Source organism: Myotis myotis, unplaced genomic scaffold (assembly GCF_014108235.1).
Source record: "Myotis myotis isolate mMyoMyo1 unplaced genomic scaffold, mMyoMyo1.p scaffold_m19_p_6, whole genome shotgun sequence".
NCBI classification, from domain to species: Eukaryota; Metazoa; Chordata; class Mammalia; order Chiroptera; family Vespertilionidae; genus Myotis; species Myotis myotis.
In genome coordinates this window covers 99,695,024-99,713,347 of record NW_023416368.1, presented here as the reverse complement: position 1 = coordinate 99,713,347, position 18,324 = coordinate 99,695,024, and the positions used below count along the sequence as shown (strand labels likewise).

At 49.5% G+C, this 18,324-nt stretch overlaps 1 protein-coding gene across 8 annotated transcripts in view; it reads right to left on the bottom strand.

Moving 5' to 3' along the window:
• TRPC3 (transient receptor potential cation channel subfamily C member 3) overlaps positions 1-18,324 on the bottom strand; it is a 77,336-nt gene that overhangs the window by 45,655 nt on the left and 13,357 nt on the right. For all 8 annotated transcript variants that reach the window (XR_004968413.1, XM_036314869.1, XM_036314870.1 and 5 more), the window contains exons 2-3: positions 9,097-9,868; positions 2,068-2,253 (exon numbers count right to left, since the gene is read on the bottom strand). Coding sequence is in view for 7 of the 8 variants with exons in the window: in XM_036314869.1 (XP_036170762.1) it covers positions 2,068-2,253; positions 9,097-9,868 (958 nt within the window). In the remaining variant the exon portion in view is untranslated. The remainder of the gene's footprint in view (positions 1-2,067; positions 2,254-9,096; positions 9,869-18,324) is intronic.

Below are 18,324 nucleotides of genomic sequence, written 5' to 3'. Positions count from 1 at the left end.
GAACCTGTGACAAGTGGAATCACTGCTCCCCTCTCGGGTGCTCACGGGAAGAGGTGCGCACTTCGAGACCAGCATAAATCCAGGCATATTTCCAAAAGCATCTTAAGGTCCATCTAATTCAAAATGACCTTATCTTGTCACTGACAATGCCTTGAGAATGATTTCACTGCCAGCCTCACTGTCCTGGTACATAGAGGGGCGACCTGCCACCGATGGCCGGCCAGGATCTCGTGAAAACCACATGTGGAAGCTCTCTACACTGTGGTAGCATTGCACGCATGCGTGTGTGTGCGTGCACATGTGTGTGCATGTGTGTACGAGTGCGCGCACATGTGTATGTGTGTGCATGTGAGTGCGTGTGTGTACGTGTGTGTGCATGTGTGTATGTGTATATGTGTGTGTGTGTGTGTGTGTATGGAGAGTGATCCTCACTTGCTGCCAGGGGACCGCCTGGCCTCGCCCCGCTGTGAGAGGCGTGTGGGTGCCTCGGTGTGACAGGGGCCTCATCTGTCAGGCAGGACTCGCATCCACCTGCAGCCGAGGCGGGATTGCTCTGCTTGGGCCACAGACAGTCCCTCAGGGCGTCAGCCCTGGAAGCACAGCTGAGAGAAGCTTGTCCCCCAGGTCTCCTAGACTCCTGACCCTCCTCCTAGACCAGTGATGGCGAACATTTTGAGCTCGGCGTGTCAGCATTTTGAAAAACCCTAACTTAACTCTGGTGCCCTGTCACATATAGAAATTTTTTGGTATTTGCAACCATAGTAAAACAAAGACTTATATTTTTGATATTTATTTTATATATTTAAGTGCCATTTAACAAAGAAAAATAAAAAAAAAATGAGTTCACGTGTCACCTCTGACACGCGTGTCATAGGTTCGCCATCGCTGTCCTAGCCCTTACTCAATTCCTTTCGGCTTAAACTAGAACCAGTGCAGTGAACACGAAAGCCGCCTGTGATGACTAATAACAGAACCTGCTTAAGAGCCATCGTCCTGAGAATGAGCTGCCATAACGCAGAACGCTATTAGCTACTGCTTTCTGAGCAATCACCGTGTCCCACGCCTGTGCTGGTTACCCCACCTGCAGCAGCTCGTGTAATCCCGGAACCCGCTGAACAAGCAGGTACTGCCGCTGTCCGCACTGTACTAACAAGCACACCAGGCGTGGACTGGTGAGGGGACGTGCCCGCGGTCACACGGGGGCCGGAACCCTGGCAGGCTGGCTCCAGAGCCTGCCCTCCTCAGCTCCCTGCCACACCGCATGACCCCAGCTCTACTGATAACAGCTTACATCTTTGTGATTTATCAGCGTCTCTTAAAAGCACAAAATTTCATTGATCTAACACATATAAGCTGGGAGATTCTGGGTAAGACATTTTTATTACAGTAAAAGATCATAACCTCAGTTTTCATGAATTATTTAAAAGCCCCATACAAGTAGCAGACAGATTCACATAACAGTTTATCTCAAGTAACCAGATTAAAAAAAAAATCATAATTTTACTTTTGGCAACGGCATGACCAACTCCGTAGCGATGTGATCTCAGACCTGTCATTGAAGCTGGGAGGACCTTCGTTTCCTTGCAGAATAAAAATCTCATCATCTATCTGATCTGTACTGTAGGCGAAATGGATAATGACATAGGTCTGGTGCAAGGATTAACGTGAGGATGTACGTAACAGTCCCTTCCAAAAGCGTGTACAAGCAACAGATTTTACTGTGATCAGCTGCATCGTGACGGGCAGTTAGAGTGCTTTGTCATAGCTCAATCCACTGAAATCCCACCCAAACCCTGAGACAGAGGAAATATTACCGCCTTTTATAGAGGAAACCGGAATGTAAAGAAGTCCCAGGACTCATCCCAGGTCTCACAGCCCACAGAGAGTGGCGAGGGCCAGAAGCTCGGTGTCTGACTCCCCACTTTGCCAGGATACGTCACTCATTCCTTTCAGAAGGAAAAGGCACCTTTTACCACAACATCTGCCCTCATTACGGGGAGGTGTCCCGGGGTCGCAGCCGGGGGTGTTGCGTGTGTTCCCAACGCGCTGGTGGGAGCAGCCACTCACCTTCTTGACCTCGTACTTGATGGCCAGCTTGACGCGGCTCAGGGAGGCCTTGTGCTTGGGCGCCTCCGCCGCCTCCGCCTCCAGGTCCCCGTTCAGGATGGCCTCCACCTCCTCCGAGTCCCGGCACAGGTCCAGCACTCCCACCACGAAGTCTTTGCACTGCATGGACAGCTTCCGGTAGTCGTTCTGAGAAGGAGAGGTTTGGCGTTTAATGCAGAGAACTCGCTCTAAGGCCCTGGGAAGGGTGTAGGGTCCTCTGTGCACGAGGAGGAGACGTGCCTTCCTCTGGTCGGAGGCTGCGGCCCCCCGGGGATGCCAGGCTGGACTCGCCCCCACCCGCCCGCAGCCAGGACCTCCTGCGACCTGCCCACCGTGAGTCACCCCTGAAAGCGCTGCGCACCGCAGTCCCTGGTTTTATTACGAGCTGTTGCCTAGATGCCGATGCTGAAGGGACAAAGCGTCAAAAAGAGCCGCATCTCTCTGGTGCAGGCACCTGATCGGTTTTCTTAAAGCCCAAGCAAAACCATTTCTATACTGAAAAAACATTTTTACACCAGTAATTTTATTCTACTTATTTTTAGTTGATGTACAACAAAAATTTTTTTTTAAATGGGGATTTTCCTAAAGCGGCGATTTGACATGGAAGATGGAGCACGTGCGGAAATAGCGTGTCCAGGTTACTATCTCCCGCCGTGGTGGCGACGCGGCTGCTCCAAGTGCAGCCAGGCCTCACCCAGCGGCCTCAACGCGCCTGGCCATGCGCCAGGACGGCCATCCCCACCAGCCCGAGGCCCTCATGTGTTTCTGACCCACGTCATCTCCGGGAATGACTGGCGTGCAGGACGTGTGGGGAAGGACAGGTGCCAGCAGAGAGGGGTTTCCCTGGTTGGTCTGCAGGGCACGTGCCCACGTCCGGGGGAAGACAAGTGTCTGATTTATAGTCACTGAAGTCCCAAGGGGTGCAGAGTACCCGTACCTGAGAGGAAAGATCCCAGGCCACTGGAACGAACGCCTCGCTAGAAATGACTTGCGAACCTCTCCTTCCATTCGCATGTGTGTGTGGCGCATGGACTGGCATGAGGAAGTCAGCAGGCAACCTCCCGTTACCTCCTGATTGCAGCTCTATTTCTCACCCTCTGGTTCCTGTCAAGGTGTCAACGACCATCATAGGAAAGTGTCTCACTTCCGGAAGCCCAGTTCCACTGCTATGGCTCTCACTAAAATGACAGCCTGTTAAGAAAGTTAGCCAGATGATCATCGAATGTGGTGCGCTTGCAGAAAATGGATTCCTCATTTCGACATGTCCGGAGACACTGTGTGTCTAGTAACTAAGCAATACTTTGCCCAGCAGAATTTCCTAATTCTGGGCTTCTGAAAATCACACCTTAAAAAAAGGCATGGCCCTAGGTCGTTTGGCTCAGTAGATAGAGCCTTAGCCTGGGAACTGAAGGGGCCCGGGTTTGATTCTGGTCAAGGGCACATGCCTGGATTGTGGGCTTGATCCCCAGGAGGGGGCATGTCGGAGGCAGCTGATCAATGATCCTTTCTCATCATTTATGTTTCTCTCTCTCTCTCTCTCTCTCTCTCTCTCTCTCTCTCTCTCTCCCCCTTTCTCTCTGGAATCAATAAAAATATACTTTAAAAAAAAAAGGCATGAGGGCCCAGCTGGCATGGCTCAGTGGTTGAGCATTGACCTATGAGCCAGGAGGTCACGGTTCGATTCCCGGTCAGGACACATGCCTAGGTTGTGAGCTCGATCCCCAGTGTGGGGTGTGCAGGAGGCAGCTGATCAATGATTCTCTCGCATCATTGATGTTTCTATCTCTCTCTCCCTCTCCCTTCCTCTCTGACATCAATAAAATATTACTTTAAAAAAGGTATTCTAATTTCATTTTTTAAAAAGGCATGAGGAATTCCACTTTCCCTCCTTAAATAATTAATTTATATGATGTGATGGGCAAAAATCACATCACCAACCAAAATAAACAAGAGGAGGAGAGAATGTGTAGAGGCTACCCAGACTAGAGGAGTTTCCATTTCAGACATCAGAAACCCAGCTAAAGGACAGTTACACTTAATCCTCTTCCTCTCATAAGGGAACAGATAAAATGAATAAAAACTTCAATCTTTGGTTTCCATTCAAATTGGGGCCAGGCGACTGATAAAATTAATAAAATGTTCAGCCGCTGGTTTCTATGCGGAGCGTCTGCCTTCCATGCTTGGAAGACTAATGAAATATTTTATTATAGCATCCAGAAGTATTAAATCCATGTCTGTTTCCATAGAAAGCTCCCCTTTTAATACAATTTTTTAGATGAAATTTCCTCATGTGCCTCTTCAGTTCAGACTGTTCTATAAGATTTGGTACAACACAGGACGGCCATTGCTCCATTGAGCAGAAATAAGAGAGACGATTTCCTACGCTTGACGAAAATGTGGGAACCACTCTGCAGTAACACCTAAATAATGACTCGTTATCTTACAACATTGTCGTCTGTAAATTGCCCAGTCCCAAAGAAAGCCATGTGGGCTGTTCACGTCCACTGAAAGATCAGTCACCCACGTGGCCAGGACAACACTCTGTTTTCATAACTACGGAAACCTTTCCTGGGGGGGAGTCTGCTCCCCCAGCACAGAAAGCAGTCAGAGCTGGAGATAATGGGCGTTTCTTTCACTGTGGTCATGGGGTGGCATTTGTCATTATTTGCAGGGCTCCCCGGGAACATGGGGGTGCAGACCGCCCTTCCCGGGTGCCAAAGGAACCGCCTACAGCGGCACCGACCACCAGGAGGTCCTGCCTCGTGTTCCTCCCGGGGACCATTTGTCTGCTCTGCATTTCCTGGTAATTTCCCCCTAATTTAGTTTTGCTTAATCGTCTTTATAAGCCGCTCATCCGTCACCTGGGCCTGCCACAAAGTTATGGGATGGACCTGCTGCCCACTTGGCAGAGCAGGAACTCAAAAGCCCAAGGACCCCCCTGGCCGGTGGCTTAGTTGGTTGGAGCATCGTGTCATCCACCAAAAGGGTTCGGGCTCTATCCCCAGTCGGGGCACGTCCAGGAGGCAACCGATCGATGTTTGTCTCTCTCACTCTCCCTTCCTCTCTCTCTAAAATCAATAAAAACATATCCTTGGGTGAAGGGAATTAAACAAAAACGCCCAAGGCCCCGCACAAGCCAGAGGAAGAAAAATGGCGCTCCATCGTCATCACGCCCTGTCTCCAGGTCTCAGCACGCAGATCAGCGCTTACTCAGCATTCCAATTCTCTTCCATCCTTTTTCAAATCCCTTTTATCCGTAAGAGGAAAACGGAAATTCAGTTCTAAGTAGGCTGGGCCCTGTCCGATCCTTTCCCTAGTAACAAAGAGAGGGTAGCGGTCGAAGCATCAATCTGAAGCCAGACTTCTTCGGTTCAGATAGTGCTTCTGCCACTCACTGCTGTGCGATCTTGAGGAGTGACTCGGCCTCTCTGAGGAGAATAAGCCTACCCAATCGTGCTGCTGTGGGGCTTACGTGCTCAGGGGGCTAGCACACGTCAAGTACTACAGAGGCTTCGATAGTGCCACGTACAGCATGTGAGACAGAATACTGAGGCTGGCCCCACGACTCCCACTCTGGGCCTGGCAGCTGGAAGCTTGGCCATCGGCCTTGTTTTCTCTGTAAGGTGAGAGGTCTGTCTACTTAGATGATTCCTAGAACCTCTTCCTGCTGTAAAATGCTACCTTGCTCCAGGATTATATTCATGCTCCTCTTCCCGGCAGCCCTGCTGTGGGGATAGCTGACATTGCTCTTCTGCGTTAAAGAGCGGAAAACTGAGGCAAGGGAGGGCAAAAGGCTTTTTCCCCCTTTTTTCAAAAATGTGCACCTCTGACTCAGCTTTAGGAAATTCCACTTTGCGTTCCCTCAGCCTAATAAATGACGAGCCCACTTGCCTCTGACCCGCGGAGCATTGGACCCGGAGGCCATCCTGTCCAGGATCCTGTCCCGGGAATAGCTCCGGCAGCGTTTGCACACCCACAATACGCCCGTAATAGCCCGTCACCACGCCGTCCTCCCTTCATTTATCTTAGTCTATATCGAGCGTGGCCGGCCTCCTGGGGTAATGACCTTCACGTGTTTTCGGCACCGGGCCTCCTGCAGTCTTCAAGGACAGCGGTTCTCAACCTGTGGGTCGCGACCCCTTTGGGGGTTGAACGACCCTTTCACAGGGGTCGCCTAAGGCCATGGGAAAACACATATATAATTACATATTGTTTTTGTGATTAATCACTATGCTTTAATTATGTTCAATTTGCAACAATGAAAATACATCCTGCATATCAGATATTTACATGACGATTCATAACAGTAGCAAAATTACAGTGATGAAGTAGCAACAAAGGTAATGTTATGGTTGGGGGTCACCACAACATGAGGAACTGTATTAAAGGGCCGCGGCATTAGGAAGGTTGAGAACCGCTGTTCAAGGAGCTTTGGAAACGGCAAGGTGGCCGGGCACCTGCTGTCAAGCACCCGAGTGATGGCGATGTGAGGGGCGAGAGGCTCCGTCTCCCGGGCATTCAGAGGGTGAAGCCGGGAAGGTGCCCGCACAGGGAAAGCCGCCTCTTTTTCGCGAGGCAGCACATTGTCTATGTTTTCATTTCAAAGCCGGGACTGTGAGCTCAGAGTCTCTGTGGAAAGGACGCAGAGGACACCACGAAACAGGGCAAACGAGGTGAGCTGCCTGGCTCCGCCACGAGCAGAGTGCCACCCGCCGCCCCTTCCAGCCAGGCCTGGGTCAGGGCGGTGAGAGCTGTTTTCTCCTCTAAGGCCCTGACAGATGGGCATGCGTGTGGGGCAGGAGGGCAAGGAGGGGAGGCGAGGGCAGGTAACCAGGCAACAGCAGGACAGGGAAGAATAAGCAAGAAAAGGACTATGCCATCAGGGGAGGGGACTTGTGGTCCCTGAACACCATGACTCAGAGAAGGCTGTGCCCCCAAGGGCTTTCCATAGAATTCAGATCGAGGGACAGTGAGATTTAGATGATTTCTGCATGTTCTTAGATATCTGGTAGCTTTTATGCATGCCCTCTTAAACTCAATTGTGTTCTCTCTCTTTCTTTCTCTCTCTCTCTCTCTCTCTCTCTCTCTCTCTCTCTCCCTCTCCCTCTCCCTCTCCCTCTCCCTCTCCCTCTCCCTCTCTCCCTCTTTACTTGCAATATTTCCCCACCTTTGAAAGGTTACCAGAGGGGACTCTGTGGTCACAGTGAAGAGGAGTCTAAGTATTATCAATATAGATTTAGCCAGCTTCAGGGGAAAACAAAAAATGACGGACTTTTCAATCATGGCTCTACTGAGACAACTTCTCTGGGCAGAACTGCATACATCATCATCTTCTGCAAATTATTAAAACATATTCCCTTTTGTAGAAGCTCCTTTATAAACTTTCGATATATAATAAGCAAAATGCATTAAAAAAAGGTTGAGTGATACTTGAAAATTGGCAAACAAATTTAGAATTATATTTTTATTACTATGCCAAAATAAAGAAGTAATATTTAGAACTATTTTACCTGAATGTTTTTCTATTCTCTCTAAAGAGATTGGAGGCTTTCAATTTGTTCTGAGTTCTGTCTAAAAGCAAATTCATTTGGGGCCCAAGGAAATGAATCTTTCAAATATTATATAACGAATTTCCTTAAAGGGACCAGATATAAGGTAAAAGTTTATTTTATTCTTTGTATTTTCGCACATTTTCCAAAACTTTTATAATAAATGTATAGCTTTTCTATCAGGAAAATATTTTAATGGAATAACAAATAAAAGTACCCTACAGCCAGAGCTCCACCAGCACGAGACAGGGTTGACCGATAAGGAGGAATGGGAGGGGAAAAAGGCCCACAAAACTTTCCATTTTCTTGCAACCCCTTGGCCTGAATTATGTTGCTAGTTGCATTTGTGTAAATCTCACTTAAGCATGAAAAAATGTAATAAGATCTGGAAGACAGAATAACCTCTCTTCCTCAGTCTGACCTCACAACACTGAACTGAAAAGCCGATGGGCTCAGCGTCCAGAAAACAATTCAAGGAGCTGATGTGGACAATCACCTCCGGCGGAGAGCGGGCGACAGGGTCCTGCCGCAAACCCGCCTGCTGACCCCCTCCGCCCCTAACGCACTATCCTTTCACCGGGTTAACAGGTAGGTCCGTCCCAAACGCCCAGGAGGACGGAGCAACCGAGTGAGCAGTAACGATGTTCTCCATTACTGTCTACTTTTTATAAAAATGAAGAACACTGGAAGGCTGGGGAGTGTTGGGGGGCGGGGTAAGAGATCAATCAAAGGACTTGTATGCATGCATATAAGCATGACCAATGGACACAAGACACTGGGGGGTGGGGTGAAGGTATGTGCCAGGGGGTAGGGGAGGCCAGGGGAAGGTCAACGGGGGGAAAAGGAGACATATGTATTACTATTTGTAATACTTTAAGCAAGAAAATAAAATTTAAAAAATAACACTGATTGATTAGAGATGATGTCCAGGACCAAAAAAAAAAAAATCCATTAAAGCAAAACAGTGGCTCGCCCTCACATTTCTGGTTGCCCTGCTGTCTGTGGTCCACATTCGCCAGGCTGAACACACACTTGTGGGTTGGGGAGAGGCATTCTGGTCAGATTAATGAAATGACTCTGGCAGCATTGAGATTAGCCTCTGACTTTCAATCTAAATGTTTGGGCCAATAAGCAGTGAACTCATCCTATCTGCATGCTGGGTCCCACCGCACAACTAACGGCAAAAGAGGGGGAAGGGTTCGGAAGGGAGACAGGCTCGCCAAATCCCTCCTTTTGACAAAAGCGGACCTAATGGTTCTCCAGACAAATTCTAGTTCTCGGATCCAGCCTACCCCAGTCCAGAGAACAAGTTTTCCACAGCGCCACGCTGAGCAGGGAAAAGCATCGGATCGATTCTGAACGTCGCTCCCGACCCCTGGTGACTTAAAATCCCCGGGGCCACACCGGTTGGGGAGCACAGCAGGGCAGGCGCCCAGCTTACCTTGAACTCCTTCTCGATGTTGGCCAGCTTGGCCAGCTCGTTGCTGAGCTCCAGGGCGGTGAGCACGGGGTCCTCGCTGGACAGGGACAGGTAGGCCGGGCTGGCCAGCCCGCGGTAGGCGTTGATCCGGGAGCGCGAGTGGCTGAAGGCGTCGCGCCGCTGCTTGTCGGCGCAGTCGCCGCACTTGCAGAAGTAGTCGTGCGGCCGCTCGATGCGCGCGCCGCGCCGCAGCAGCATGTGCACCACCTCGTACTTGTGGCAGTGCGCCGCCAGGATGACCGGCGTGATGTCGGGCGAGAAGCGCGTGCCGTCCTCGTCGTAGGCGTAGAAGTCGTCGTCCTGCAGCTCCTGCTCGCAGGGGCTGCGCGTCAGGCGCCCGCTGGCCGCGAAGCCCGGGTGGTTGAGGATGGCCTCCACGATGCGCACGTAGCCCTTGCTGATGGCCAGCAGCAGCGCGTCGCCGATGCGCGCCAGGTTCTCCTTCTTGAGCAGCAGCTCCGTCACCTCCAGGTGCTCGTTGCCCACGGCCAGCTGCAGCGCGTTCTGGCCCATGTAGTCCACGCAGTTGACGTTGAGCGTGCGGGACTCCTCCAGCATCTTGCGCACCACCGGGATGTTGCCGTACTCGGCCGCGTCCAGGAAGCGCTCCTCCTCGGCCGTCAGGCTGGTGCCGCGGTCGTTGAACATGAAGGCCGGGCCCCGCACGGCCTGGCGCCGGCCCTTCTCCCGCATCCCCGTCTTGCGCCGCAGGGATGGGCTTTCATCCATGGACCTGCGCGGCGGCAAAGAAAACAGAGCTGGGGCGCAGCGGGGCGAATGGCTCCCTCCAGGCGCCGCGCCCGGGGCAGCGCTAATGCGCCCCGAAATGCACACCTGCACCCGGGCGGCCTGAGCCGGGGAGCAGCCGCCAGCCCCGCCGCCAAGAGCTCCTTCCCACAGACACGGCAGCAGAAGGGGCAGTGACAGAAACACTTGCCAGGCACCGCGCCGCCCTGCGCCCCTGGCTGAGCGGGACTCGGGGGCCTGTGGAAATAGCCTTACCCTGCCCAGCGGCCTGGAAATACAGGCTAGCAGGTGCCTGAGGGCGGGAGAAAGTACGTTTCTCAAGACGTAGGCCAGGACCTGCTCTCAAGTCATTGCACATTTTTTCTTTATTGATTAAGATATTACATATGTGTCCTTATCTCCCCATTGTGCCCCCACCCCCCACCCCCACTCATGCCCTCACCCCCCTGGTGTCTGCGTCCATTGGTTAGGCTTATATGCATGCATACAAGTCCTTTGGTTGACCTCTGCCTCTTACCCCCATCTTCCCTCTGAGGTTTGATGGTCTGATCGATGCTTCTGTGTCACTGGATCATTGCACATTTTTAACTAAATACAGTAATTCATCGGTTCTCAACCTGTGGGTCGCGACCCCTTTGGTGGTCGAATGACCCTTTCACAGGGGCCACCTAAGACCATCCTGCATATCAGATATTTACATGACGATTCATAACAGTAGCAACATTACAGTTATGAAGTAGCAACGAAAATAATTTTATGGCTGGCTCACAACATGAGGAACTGTATTTAAAGGGCCAGAAGATTGAGAAACACTGCAATAATTGATTGAAAAGGGGGGGGGGGGGAAGAAAAACCTCAGTATTTAGGCCAAGTGTCATCTTTCAGGATCTTAGGGTATCCTGCCCCCCTCTCCCCCAAAAAACCGTATAAGATTAATTTTTTCAATACTACAGACAAGATTTATCAATTATAAAGTTAGAGCATCAATCTAGATATATGTTACTGAAAATAATTGTGCCTTTATAACGAGTTGCTTAATTACCAATATTATATACTAGTAGTTGCCTCTCTGAACTAAAAGGCTGGTACGTTATGGTTTAAAAATCACTTGCATTCCTTGTGAATAAAGCCCCTGACACTAATGCACATCCCGGGCCGTGTGCACCGGCCCTAACACCCGTCACATGGCTGTGTCAGCTGCCCTACAGTCATGCTAGTGACCCATGTGCAGCGGCTGGAGTTCGCGTTCCAGTTGCTGTGTTGCTGGGCAGAGAACTTCACCGCCCTGGGTCCCCCTGCCCAGGGCTCACAGGGGCTGTTACAAAGCACTCCCGGTTGATTGGCCTCATGAGCTCATGAAGAAAAAAGCTTTTTTAGAAGTTCAGAGCCTCTGAAAAATGATGTTAAATAATATCACTTTTAACATTTCAATGGTTATTATAAGTACAAACCTGCATCTTTACCTTGGCCCAGTTCTAATATTCTTGCTGACTGAAGTGCTTAATATAGCTTCCTTTTTAAAAAGTCTGTGATTTTTGTTGTGTGTGTGTGTGTGTGTGAGTTGCACCAGATAAAGCTCTTCTCACATTACTGACTTTTGAAGCAAATATGAGTGACGAGTTAAAAGTGAATGGCCGGGGGAAAACGCTTTCCTTCCACAATATGTGTTCCTGAAATACCTCCTACTATTGACAAGACAGTATTTGCAGGGTCAGGAGTTGAACACCAACTAGAGAGGACACTGGCCTCCCCAGCGGCTGGAGGGGGTCACTGGGCGCCTCTCCAGCAGAACACAGGCGGTGACAGCCTCCATTCAGCACTCAGTCTGCAGCCTCAACCAAGGGCCGGGCTCAGAGGCCACCACAGAGGTTTCCAGACAGAGAGCAAGGGCCGGGGCCAGGCACACCGGCTCTGCAGAGTGAGGAAAGCAGAGGCCCCAGAGAGGCTTGTTAGCTAGTCCAGGGCAGAGAGGGCTGTGCCTGGCACCCATTCTAACAGCTCAACTAGTGTTGGGTGGTCAACCTTAAAAATTAAACATAGTATTTATATACAGGGTGGGGCAAAAGTAGGTTTACAGTTGTTGAGATGAAAAGTCTATATATATATAAAAGGCTAAGCGACCGGCTGACTGGCCGGTAGCTATGACGCGCACAGACCACCATGGGTCAGACACTCAACACAGGAACTGCCGAGCAACAACAACTTTGCAGAGTGCCCTCTCACATTCCAGGACCCCTCGCCGATCCCCACAGGCCAAGCTGAGGGACCCCACCAGCCAGAGGGACCCCACTCACTCTGCAGATGCCCTTCCAGCCCCAGGTGCGCCAGCCAGGGAGGGACTGTGAGAGGTTGGCTCCAGGGCATGTCCGGCCAGTCTTGCCCAGTCCTGCCCCACTGGCCACCTGCTAATTAATTTCCTTTCAATGTGCACAAATCCATGCACTGGGCCTATAGTAACACAATAATTAATAAATAATAATACAAGAATAAACTGTTTCATGTCTGCACAACTGTAAACCTACTTTTGCCCCATCCTGTATACACACACACACACACACACACACACACACACACATATACTGTATATACACATATCTATGCACACATATAAATGTATTTTCTGCAATTTCTAGAAAGCAACCGAAGACTCTTGGGGAGTGGAACTGAGTATCCACAGGGGAAGGGAGATTTTTACTTTTTACTTATAGCCTTTAGCACATTTTGAATAGTTTTAACCACAGTTTGACTATTTTTACTAAAAAATAAAATTCATGTTTTCAATTTTTATTTATTTTAATCCCTTAGGTACTTATTGGCAATCATTGCAGTGAATCTTTCTGAAGCTAAATAAAGGCCCTATGTTTGACTATTATTCGTAGGGTATGGATGTGCAGTGTGTGGGATAGTGTGTAGTTACTGGGTGTGTGTGTGTGCTGTGTGTACATCTGTGTGTGTCTATGTGTGCTGGTATGATGATGATTTTTAAGTGGGAAACAGCATTCACTGAGTTGCCCAGAAGAGAACTGTGTTTCATGACCAAACTCGATGACAAAGGTCTTAAACAAATCCCAGAAATGTTGTCAGTGTAAAAGTGAGCATGTTTTCTTATTATTAACTAGTGACCCAGTGCACGGATTCATGCACATTGAAAGGAAATTAATTAGAAGGTGTCTGGTGGGGTGAGACTGGGTGACACGCCCTGGAGTCAACTTCCTGTGGTCCCTCCCCAGCCGGCTGTACCTGGGGTGGCACTGTGGCTCGAAGGGCATCTGCAGAGTGAGTGGGGTCCCTATAGCAGGTGGGGTCCCAAGGCCTGGCCTGTGGGGGTCTGGCCTAAACCAGCTCTCCAACATCCCCCGAGGGGTCCCGGAGTGTGAGAGGGCACTCGGCAAAGTTGCTGTTATACAGGGTATGGAATGCAAATGCAAGTGTGCAGTAAACCAGATTCAGGGCCAACAGTGTCCCAGCAACAACATAACCCATGGCTGAAGGTGGAATCATGTGGCCCCACAAGGAATCGGGCTCCCTCCTGTTTGGTTTCAAAGCCTGTCACCTGAGAACCGCTGCTGCCAAGTCATTGCAGCTTGGCAGCTCCTGCGTTGAGCGTCTGCCCCCTGGTGGTCAGTGTGCATCATAGTTACCAGTCGGACAGACACTTAGCATATTAGCCTTTTATATATATAGACTAGAGGTCCAATGCACAAAATTTGTGCAAGGGGCTTGGCCCTAGCAGCCACAGTGGCTTGCTTCAGTCCTCACAGCCCTGGCTTCATCAGGAAGGTCATCCGGAAGGACGTCCGGAAGGTCATTTGGCTGTCTGGTCTAATTAGCATATTATGCTTTTATTATTATAGATAGTATGGACTTCATTGGTTAATATTTAGCATTAAGCTATATACTGGTACTCTTCAAATGGCTAGAATTTCCATATTGTGTAAAAGATGGATTTTGTACTAACCATTGATATGTTGACATTATCTATGACAACAGAATATATATACAGAGTATATGCCTGCAATTTCAATCTAAACTCAGATGGGTTATCTTTGGGGAAATAAACTCATTATTAGTTAGTGTTACATCTTAGTGGAAAGGGCTTTTTATCTAGTGTTGCTACCTACAAAGAACATCACTTAAAAAAACAAAAACAAAAACCACTTTTTCTCCCAAAAGAGAAAAACAAAAACACTTAAAAAAACACTTAAAACACTTAAAAATACAAAAAAAAAAACTTAAAAAAAACAAAAACCACCTTTTCTCCCAAAAGAGAAAAAATACTATAAAATACTTTTATAAATTTTTTCTTTATATATGTCAGTATCTAAAATTTTTTTCTTAGTATTTCTTCATTTTGGGGAACTTATACCTCCATATTGTATATTTCAGTTGAAATGTGGAATTTTAGTACTATACAACACAAATCCCATGAGTCATTTTGATTTTGTCTTTAAAGGATTCTAACACTGAGTTAAGTGTGAAGTGAGATTTCTCAATCAGAACAAATTATACTGCAATCCTATATAATAAAAGCCTAAAATGCAAATCGACTGAACGGCAGAACAATCAGCGAACAACTGGTGGAACGACCGGATGCTATGACATGCACTGACCACCAGGGGGCAGACTGTCAACGCAAGAGCTGCTCCCAGTCCACAGGCCCCAGGCCAGCCAAGGCAGGTGCCAGAGGGGACCCCTTGATCGCCCTGCCAGTCGCCCTGCAGAGGGAGGCAACCAGTGGTGGCAGTGGGGGGCAGGGCTGGCCAGTGAGCGGGCTGGCACCATCCCTGATTTCCCTGCCTGTTGCCCCACAGATTGGCCCTGATCACTGGCCACGCCTAGGGACCCTACCCGTGCACGAATTTCATGCACTAGGCCTCTAGTTTCAAAATAAAAGAGCCAACTTAATGCTACTTATCTTCATAGTGAATCCACATAGAACGTGCCTTTTGTAAAAAACTTTCCTTACAGTATGAAGGTAAGCTTCACTAATCTGGACTCATAGAATGGCATGAGCCACATTCAATTCATCCATGATGCATAAACCCGGTGCCAATCTCAACTGGTCTGGGTAAGCCTCTCCTCTAGCAGGAGAAATTAGGAAGGAGAGAGGGTGAACGGGAGAGGATGCTTAACTTTGGTCATGCCAACACTAACATCATTTTGCCCGACAGTTTATCCTCAGATCTGCACCCAGTGGGCGGACGCATTCACCGCTGCTGGGGCCTTCCTTCTGGTAGAGCATCAGAGGGCCTCTCGCCTAAATCAGACGCTCGACAAGAGCCACGTGCAGGCTCCTTCGTGGCTCAGACGGATGCTGGGAACATCTGATGGCTACGGACTGAACTGTGTCCCTCCCACAGATCCCTGTGTTGAAGCTCTGACCCCCAGTGAGGTGGTACTGGGGATGGAGGGAATTAGGGTTAGATGAGATCATGAGGGGAGAGACCTCCTGCTGGGATCAGCGCCCTTGTAAGGAAAGATACCAGAAAGCTTGCTCATTCTCCTCCCAGCTCCTCCCCCCATGTGAGGACGCGGAGGGAAGTCAGCAGCCTGCAAGCCAGGAGGAGAGCTCACAGAACCTGGCCGTGCTGGCACCCTGGCCTCGGACTTCAGGCCCCAAACCTGTGAGAAAGCGCACAGCTGCTGTTTAAGTACCAGGTCTATGATGGCGCTTTGTCACAGCAGCCCGAGCTGAGGAAGACACTGACCATGCATCTTAAGGCAAAAAAACCCCAAACAAACCCAACTTTTTCACGCTTTATGAAACAAACCTTGGGCTCTTAGTACGAGTTCAAACACTGACACAGATAAAAAGTTCTCCCTGAGAAATATTTTGGTGAACCCAAAGGCAACCCTTTTCTCCACTCTATTCAGAATCAAAAGCACAAGTAACACTCCGCAGTGCTCATAACTTTGCCATCAACTCCTCTGACCTCTGTCAGCGTCTCTGTCAGCACGCCTTGAGGACCACCTGCCTCCAGACCACTTGGAATGCCTGTTAAACTGTAGATTTCTAGGCCCTGTTCTAGAAGACATGAATCAGAATCTCTCAGGAGAAGGTCCCTGGAATATCTGTTTCATATGAGCCTCCACACTAACTGTGGGGACTCTCCCGTATAAATACAGTGGGCTACCCTGCACCAATGACCTCCGACTGTGAGGCCCTCGAACGCTTGGCACACCGTCCCTGCCAGATGTAAAGCGGAAATAATAGAATTGAGCGCAGGGCCAAGCAGCCTATGTTCACTGCGGTCCTCTAGGCTTTACTGCTATTTAACATTTGATCTCCAGGGAGCAACTGACTTGAGCCATAATAATAAGCCTGCAGAAATGCCTTCACCAGTGACCCCTTGTTTTTGTTTTTTTGTTTTTTTTATCAAGGATTGATCTTGTTTAAAAGATTTTCTTCAATGTGGCATTGAAAGGGTTAAAGAGGCTGTCCATTATAGTATTCATTGCACCTTTTATGGGGGTTCAAGTTCTAACATCATCCTAGAATTGTGTAGCAAGAAGCCTCTCTAGGTGAGTTTGCTTCCTTTAATCTAATAATACTGAGATGTAATCCTGGCCTCTGTGGGGTTTTTTGCCCACGGAATCCAGGAACTTAGTTTTGATCTAAAAATGCTCAATTCCCATCACATTTCTAACCCAGACTTCAGTCTCTCCCCTCAACCAAAATGATTTCTCACCTAGATTTTAAATCAATGATCCTATATTCCATGTGTTTTAAAGCTATTTTATAGTTATCTAAATTCTTTTTTAAAAAATAAATTTTATTGATTTTACAGAGAGGAAGGAAGAGGGAGAGTTAGAAACATCAATGAGAGAGAAACATCGATCAGCTGCCTCCTGCACATCTCCCACTGGGGATGTGCCCGCAACCAAGGCACATGCCCTTGACCGGAATTGAACCTGGGACCCTTTCGTCTGCAGGCCGATGCTCTATCCACTGAGCCAAACTGGTTAGGGCTTATATAAATTCTTTTTTAAAAACAGAGTATTAATAAATACCTCCTCACAAATGCCCCACTGCCAATCCCTGGATGGAAAGGCCATGCTTTATATATCATTACCCTGTGCCCCACAGGGAGTACATACTCAATAAACACCTGTCCGGTTGAGTTCCCAAATCTCTTCCCAGGTCCTGTCCTCTCACTTGACCTCAGGTCCCACATGGACAGCCCCCTGTCCCCTGGTCACCCTAAAACGCCCCTCTCCCTGAAGCCAGCGCCCATCATCTCGGGCTGCTTACTCAGGGTTAGCAAGTTCGGACCTGTGACTCACTGTTTCCATCCTGTCTGTCACTACATTCTTAAGCTTCCCCTTGGGAATGTTTCTCATCTTGGGCCCTTTCTCCTAGGTCTCACTGCCTGACCCCTCCTCCAGATGCTTCAGAGGTCAACGCTGGATCCGAACAAGAGGTCAAGGCTGAGCCGTAACCGGTTTGGCTCAGTGGCTAGACCATCGGCCTGCAGACTGAAAGGTCCCAGGTTCGATTCCGGTCAAGGGCATGTACTTTGGTTGCGGGCACATCCCCAGTAGGGGGCGTGCAGGAGGCAGCTAATCGATGTTTCTCTCTCATTGATGTTTCTAACTCTCTATCCCTCTCCCTTCCTCTCTGTAAAAAAATCAATAAAATATATTTTTTTAAAAAAGAGGTCAAGGCTGGGTCCTTGTTACAGGTCAAGGCTGGGTCCTTACAAGAGGTGCAGCCTGGGTCCCTACAACAGGTGCAGGCTGGGTCCTTACAACAGGTGCAGGCTGAATCCTTACAACAGGTGCAGGCTGGGTCCTTACAACAGGTGCAGGCTGGGTCCCTACAACAGGTGCAGGCTGGGTCCCTACAACAGGTGCAGGCTAGGTCCCTACAACAGGTGCAGGCTGGGTCCTTACAACAGGTGCAGGCTGGGTCCTTACAACAGGTGCAGGCTGGGTCCCTACAACAGGTGCAGGCTGGGTTCTTACAACAGGTGCAGGCTGGGTTCTTACAACAGGTGCAGGCTGGGTCCTTACAACAGGTGCAGGCTGGGTTCTTACAACAGGTGCAGGCTGGGTCCTTACAACAGGTGCAGGCTGGGTTCTTACAACAGCTCTCCCTCAGAGATGGCGTGAGGGAAGGCAATTGCCCGGTGCTGTGCGCTGGACCTGGGACATGTCCTGCAGGCGCCTGGCTCTGCAGCCCGTGGGAGCTGAGCGGAAACCGCGGACACTGGGGAGCCCAGCTGGGTCCTGACAAAGGCAGGTCAGCCAAGATCAAGTCACTTCCGCTGACAGGCAGCACCGAGCAGACAGGAACATCGCCCAGAGATCAGAAGTCGGAGGACAACAACCCTGCCCCTCCAGGAACACACGTGGCCCCTTCCTCAATGCCCAGATGCTGCGGACACAGCAGAGGGAGGAGCAGCTTTCCAAAAGCCTGAGCGATTTCATCCAAGTGAGAGA